This window comes from Crinia signifera, chromosome 2 (assembly GCF_055691185.1).
Source record: "Crinia signifera chromosome 2, ASM5569118v1, whole genome shotgun sequence".
Lineage (NCBI taxonomy): Eukaryota > Metazoa > Chordata > Amphibia > Anura > Myobatrachidae > Crinia > Crinia signifera.
Window position 1 is genome coordinate 216,465,126 of NC_139218.1, and position 7,209 is coordinate 216,472,334.

At 43.6% G+C, this 7,209-nt stretch overlaps 1 protein-coding gene across 2 annotated transcripts in view; it reads right to left on the reverse strand.

The window, feature by feature from the left end:
* Nucleotides 1-6,930, reverse strand: part of DCDC2B (doublecortin domain containing 2B) — a 30,136-nt gene extending 23,206 nt beyond the window's left edge. For both annotated transcript variants that reach the window (XM_083173717.1, XM_083173716.1), the window contains exons 1-3: nt 6,138-6,930; nt 3,964-4,021; nt 1,261-1,325 (exon numbers count right to left, since the gene is read on the reverse strand). In XM_083173717.1, the coding sequence (XP_083029843.1) occupies nt 1,261-1,325; nt 3,964-4,021; nt 6,138-6,418 (404 nt within the window). In that variant the 5' untranslated portion in view covers nt 6,419-6,930. The remainder of the gene's footprint in view (nt 1-1,260; nt 1,326-3,963; nt 4,022-6,137) is intronic.
* Between the last annotated feature and the right edge of the window lie 279 nt (nt 6,931-7,209).

Sequence of the window (7,209 nt, forward strand, 5' to 3'; positions counted from 1 at the left end):
TGTCATGGTAATGAGGGCGTCATGCCCTCATTACCATGCATACGCCCCGCGTTTTCATGGGAACGCCCATGAAACGCGGGGCGTACACATAGGGAAATGAGGGGCTGAAGCCCCTCACGCCCCTATACGCCCCCTTTGCGGCGGACGAAATCCGTCTGCGGCGAAGGGGGCTGCACATGCGCAGAATGACCTCTGCGCATGTGCAGACCACAAACATCGGCGGTACGGCCGCACGCGGGCCGTACCGCACGATTCTGAATAAGGGCCTCAATCTCTGCATACTGTATTTTAATTGTGTCCCACCTGTAGTGCAGCATGGTTTTGCCAAGGGGCAAAGTTACTTATTTGTTTTTCCAAATTTTTTTTTTTTTTTTACAGTGCGTTCCCCCATACAGTCCTCTTTTTCTCTTTATTTTGTAAAACATATTTTCCAGACTGAAGGGAACAGCACCCCCATTATTGACCTAAAATTTCCGGGGTTACACTGTCTAACTAATTAATTAGTTTACGTGGTTGTGCAGGTACATACCAAGCTCCTTTTGGAGTAAACCAATATTTTTTTCCAAAGGGTGGCAGAAAAATGACTGTGACAGAGAATGTATCCCTATCAGTGGGATGTAATTAATATTCCAGTGTGTGAGATCTCAACGGTCAGGATGCCAATAGTGGCATCCCGGCGGTAAGTACGTGGGGGTTAGGATTAGGCACCAGGAGAATAGATAAGGGGCGTAGACATGGTGCAACTCCTTTTCTATTCAATCCCGATTCGATCGGGATTGAATCTCATGGCGTGGTGTACACATTCGATTTAGACTATATAGCACAGATCTATACTATATCGTCTTGAATGCACCATTCCCACAGTATTTGCTGTGGGAATGGTGGAATAGGAATTGGGTTAAAATACTTGGATCCGTCAGGATTTTTGAACATAAGGATGCAGCTGTGGACATTCTGACTGTCAGGATATTAATACCAACCCCTGTCAGCATCATAACTGTTTCCATCAGCCACAGATACATGCTGTTTAAAACCAAACTTTGGTGGGAACTCAAAAAAAACAAAACACTATACATGTTGTTTTGCAGCTGGAACAAAACGGGTGAATACTTCAGTATTTAAAATTTTCTTCAGATAAATTTATATAATCTAATCAAGCTACACACGGAAATACTCATTGACTTACTCTCAGATATACAGTATGTCAAGATTTAATCCTTGAATCTTCAGAATATTTTAAATTGACAAATCACTACTCACTGAATGATACAAGGAAGGCGCGATTCCTCCCTCCAATGGCCAGTGACTTTCAGCTTGTGAGACACCTAGGAAAACCACGATTAGAGTGGGAACATATTTCAGCATTAATTATTCTGTAGTAGATTTGGTCCCTTTCTAAATTCACCAGCCAAAACCATGGGTTTTATTTACTAAGATGGGAGTTCTATTTCAGATGGGCTATTGCTATGGCCAACCAATCAGATTCTAAATATATTCTGATTGGTTGCCCATAGAAATTTCCAATCTGAAATAGAACACCCATCTTAGTAAATAAATCCCCCATGACACCAGTTTAACACACTTCCTGTTGTCCTAATTTACACATCTCTCTCTGTTGAACCTTTGATTCATAAAAAAAAAAACTAAAGTAAAATTTGTTCAGAGTTTAATAAACTACGAACTAACTTGTACCCCTTTCACACAGAAAATGAAATACCCGGGTGAAGCAGTTCCACCCGGGAATTTCATTAAATACACGGGTCCTTTTTCTGTGTGAAAGGGCACACCCGTGTCGTAAATCCCGTGTCTCCGACCCGGGAAATGACCAGGGTCGAGGACACGGGATTTATGACCCGTGTTGACCCTTTCACACAGAAGAAATACCCGTGTTATTCAGCAAATTACCAGGTAGAAATTTTCAACCCGGTCATTTTGTTCTTCTGTGTGAAGGGGGGTCAGGCTGCTCCCGGCAAATTGACACTGCATTTGAAATGCCGTGTATTTGCCGGGATTTTCAGACTTTTCTGTCTGAAAGGGGTATTAGTGTGGGTGATGTATGGAGCAAGCATTTAATAAATTAGAAAATTCTTGGAATTTTGTCCAATTTGGGTGAAAGAAAAAAGGTCCTTTCAAGACAGAAAATTACTATTTTTATATTTACACACTATAGTTAGCCTTTCCATCTGCAGTTTTCTAAAAAAGAATAGCAGCGAAAAGTAGCAAAATTAAGCAAAGCTTTGCGATACAGATAAATATTCACAGATCAAAATGTTAACTTTACAAGGCATTTTTTATCCGAAATTAATAAATTGATGAACATAGGGGCCAATGAGGCCCCGACAGTCGGGTTTGCGCATGTGCAAACTCTGACACCGAAAGGCTTTTGCAATTTAAACACTAGCCGGGCCATTTGTTGCGGGAGGGGAGGGACAGGTGTGGGAATGGGGCTGGACCATGGGTGCGCCCAGAAAACTGGGTGTTCACATGGGATTGCAGGCGGGCCGTTGCCTGCCGGGGGCAGGCAGCTGATGTCACAGGACATCAGTGCCTTCCTCGTCTTTGACGATTTGCAGAGGAAATAAAAGTTAGTTCAGACTGACTTTTCTTTCCAAAGGCAGGACAAATCCTTTGATGTTTGGCGACCATCGAATGATTTCTCCTGCTAGCGGCTGAATGTGAGAAGATGTGTTAGGGTACCAAGGAGATTTGGCAGCAGGGTGGGGTGGGACCAGAATCAGACCAATAGTTCAGAGTTTCCCAAACTTGGTCCTCAATGTACCCTAATGGTTATGGTTTTAAGTATATAGAAACATAGAAACAGAATTTGACGGCAGATAAGAACCATTTTGCCCATCTAGTCTGCCCCTTTTGTATCCTTCAGGTAATCTCAATTTGAAGGGGATCGCCAGAGGGGGGATTTTCTCTCCCTTACTTTGACACCTAGGATGTTACTACATCTTGCTGCTTACCTCAGCAAAAAGGCAAAAAAAAAGCTAAGGTGGCACAATATGTGTCACTATAGTACATCTACCACCTATGACTGTTAGGTGGCATTAAGGACCACATTTGAGAACCAGTGGCAGTTCTTACCTAAGGGCTGTAGGACTGAACAACACCCCCCCCCCCCCCCCCAGGTAAATTCCACCATTTTGCTCTGCCTAAGTGAAGCCAGGTGGCGTGAGTAAAGTGCAACCTGCCAGTCACCCAAGGCAGTCCCATTAGGAGGTGTGCCCTCACTCTGAGATGTCTCTATGGGCTGCTTCGGCAATGCCTATGCGCCATCCCAATGCCTGTCATATGCAGTGTACAGGCGCCGCAACTGTGATTTAGCTTCTATGGGCTGCTGCCATAGTTATGAAGTTTTTGGAATGTTACTGCCTTGGTTTTAATATATTACAGTGGTTATCAAACCCTATGTTCAGGACACCAAACTGCTCACCTTTTCCAGGTCTCCTAGCCAGACCACAGGTGTTGTCATTAATCACTGACACATTTTAAAAGATTCTAAGGAGGAGCTAATTATGCCACTTGTGATTCAGTGAGGATACCTAGAATCACTGTTTGTGGTCCTGAGGACCGAGTTTGTGAACCTATGCCATATTACAACAGTAGGCTAGTTCTCCATATGTTAACACCAAGTTTTTTGGACTGAGGTATCTGAACGAGTGCTCCAACATTAAGTTAAAATTATGTATTTTTGCAATATGTAAAAGTTTAACCTGATCCTAGAATATGTACCTGAGGTCAGGGTCTGCTCACTGTGGATGCAGATGTTGCCTGTACTAAAAGACAGTGGGTGAGAATAAGCAAGGAGAGCACCATGAAATCAGTGGCACCCTCATCACTCCTGCTAAACTTACTGTATGAATGGACCCCAGGTAAATTTCTGGGATTGGGTTAAGTTTACAACAATGTTTTGCATAGAAATGTTTTTTATTAAAGTAATTTATTTTTTGAACTTACCTGTTGGATGTCTTTAACTTTAGCAGCCACAGGTGGCTTAACTTTGATATGAAGGTAGCTGTACCAATACATTAAATAAGCAAAGTTAGATTTGAAGGCAATAAGCGGCCCTCCAGCTGTTGATGAACTACACATTCCATCATGCCTTGCCTTAGTTTTGCTACTTGGCCATGCTGAAACTAATGCATGGCATTCTGGGATGTGTAGCTCCTCAACAGCTGGAGGGCTGCTTATTAACCTCGGTATAGCAGTATTCTCAATTTTAACAACTTTCACATTCATGGTTAGTTCATCATAATGTGACAACCAATGGGGGCGGGCTTCCAGGTTGTTGTGGGCGGAGCTATTATCCGTGTCCCAGCACCTGGGGGGGGGGGGGGGAATTGGTTCTGCTGTTCCATCTGGTTCTCCCACATGGCAAAAGTATTCAACATCGGCCTTCCCTAGGCAGGGGTCGGGGACGATCTGCGTCTGTGATGACCCAGCTTTCTGTAGTCAGGATCCACTCCTCTTGCAGGATACAGAACGGGCAACACAGTACATGCAGCAGTAGAGTGACAAAGAAGGTTGCTGCTCCTTGCATGACTTGCCTAGTGAGTTTTGGTATTATAATTTGGCTAGGTGAGTTGGTTACATGATATCTAAAACAACATAATATAGAAGGGGTTTGCACAGACCACTTCCATATTGTGTGGTTTTATATGTTTTCGGACTGAAGGTTGAATCAGTTATATGGTGTATCCGCAAGCAGGGAGGAGCGCACCATTAGAGTTAAAAAAAAAAAAAACACGGTACTTGTGTATTATCTGGGCGCCCAAGATTTCCATCATACGAGATAGTTTGGGTCGCATCGCATTGCGTCGCATGCGATCCGATTGCATGCGATGCGACCAAATTGGACCCGATTTTGTATTGTACAGGCACCCTGATGGGTGATTACTATGTTAAATGCACCCCCATTGTTAATGACACCCCCACTATCAACGGCCCCCTGAAGCGTGGTGAGCGCAGCAAGCCCGTGAGGGGCGGCTGTACGCGTCCTCCGACCTTTTCATACCCCCACTATCCATGTTTGCGTGGAGTTGATTTTAGATAGTGTGGCGAGCCCGAAGCGTGATGAGCGCGCGAATTACTTCACATGTAATCCGCGTCCGCTTGCCACGCTTCAAACTCGGTGGCTCGCTGCGCTCGCCACACTATCTAAAATTGACTCCACGCCGACGTGGATAGTGGGGGTATGAAAAGGTCGGAGGACGAGTACCGCCGCCCCTCACCGCGCTTCGGGTGGGCGTTGATAGTGGGGGTGTCGTTAACAATGGGGGTGCATTTAACATAGAAATCACCCATCAGAGTGCCTGTACAATTTAATATCGCATCGCATGCCGTTTGTAATGGCATGCAATGCGATATTTTAACGCACAGTGTGCCCGGAAATCGGGTCCCATCACATACTTTAATTAGTGGTATGCGATGCGATGGGCGCCCAGATAATACACAAGTACCAAAAAAACTTTTTTCTATGTGGCCTGATTTGACTAGGTGAATAAAAGTGTTATGTTATGGAAGGGCTAATTGCCCTCATTGCCTGCGCTATACAGGTATGGGTCATTTGGTCCACCCATATTAGGTCGACATAGTCCACATGGACACCGTCAAAGTGTACCGCCTGCACTCGGCACACTATTCTATTCTCCCTCCACACCCTAGTGGATGGTTGTGCATGAAATACCACCTGTCAGCACGTCGCCTAAATTGTTTTTACATTTTGACTGTTGACCTTCCCATTGTGGACCGAATGCTTGTGTCAACCTTCCAGCCATGTCGACCTTCAGTGGTGACTGAACATGCAGGTCAATATGGTTATTTAGCCAATGACTCTCATGTTCAGCGGGTCTTGATGACGTTACTCAATATATATCGTTTACCGATACATTTCAGTGTGTACACACTATACCGCCCAATCCCGGCCATTATTGTTAACTATATTGGCTGTGGCCAACATTGCCTAGAGTGTACGGGCATATAGAGGCAGTGCGGGAAAAAGGCAGGGGTCATGTTAATATGTGCTTTTATAGATTTTAGGCATGTGCTCCAAAATACATGAAACCCCCAAGCATTTTAGATATTAATTTGTATAAATTAACAATTACACAGTATGTCATATGTATACTCACTCAAGATGCCTGAATTTTTCAGTTCCCGCAGCAACATACTGTCCCTTATTATGCAGGTCACTTAGCTGTGTCACACGGTGGCCATTGCGTGGAGTGTAGATGTTGCGTACAGCGGTTGATGCTTGGATGCTAGTAGTCGCCTCATTTAAGAAAGCCTCAAATGTCACAAACTGCTTTTCGTTGACAACCATCCGTCGCCCATTGTGGAAATGGTCACCATTTCTAAACAACAACACATTTTTGCCATGTGGAACTAACAATACCCCCGAAGGGGAGCTCATCCTTGTGAAATGATATCAACTAAAAAAACAAAAGGCAACTAAAGAGAACCACAATCTTCCCACTGTTACGACAAATGTATCTCAGAAAGCACACACAGTCCACACACAGCTCTGCACCCTCCCTGCCTATCATTCAGTTGCTGTGACTCTTTGCTGTTGCCAGGTGACTGGTTACCATTAGGTGTAGGAGGGGTGAGTGCTCGGTTACAAGATACACGCCTCCTACACAAAAATAGCAGCTCATTGTACTAATCACATACCTGTATCTGACATTACCCAATCCCTCACAAACAATGGTGATCGCTATTTCATCAACTTGACATGATGATAATGCAATTGTATTATATATCTGAAGTATTTTCTATCCAAGCAAAACATGTAAACAGTCCACAACATTTAAGGACACAGAACACAATACATTGAAAATGCAACCTCCAAAAATGGAAAGTTGGAAAGCAAATCAGAAACAGCTGAAGATTGGTGTTCAGTGATTGTTGACAAGCTTTAATAGAAACAAATTACATATGGACGTTTAAGTACTTTATTACTTTTTACTCATAAGTATATTAGCCACAACAAGCATCATGTTGTACAAAAGTACAAAAAGTCTCTCATCTGTTGGAACAATATGCAGCGTGGTCTTCATTTAACCACAAAACATGCAGCACAGTTCTTTACCAACTGCACAGTTTTTCAGCACTGGATACGTATGGTGTAAATTGGTAAGGCTTGCGGTGCGGTGGGCATTATGACTTTCATATTTGTGTATAAAGTATTTTTATTATTCATAA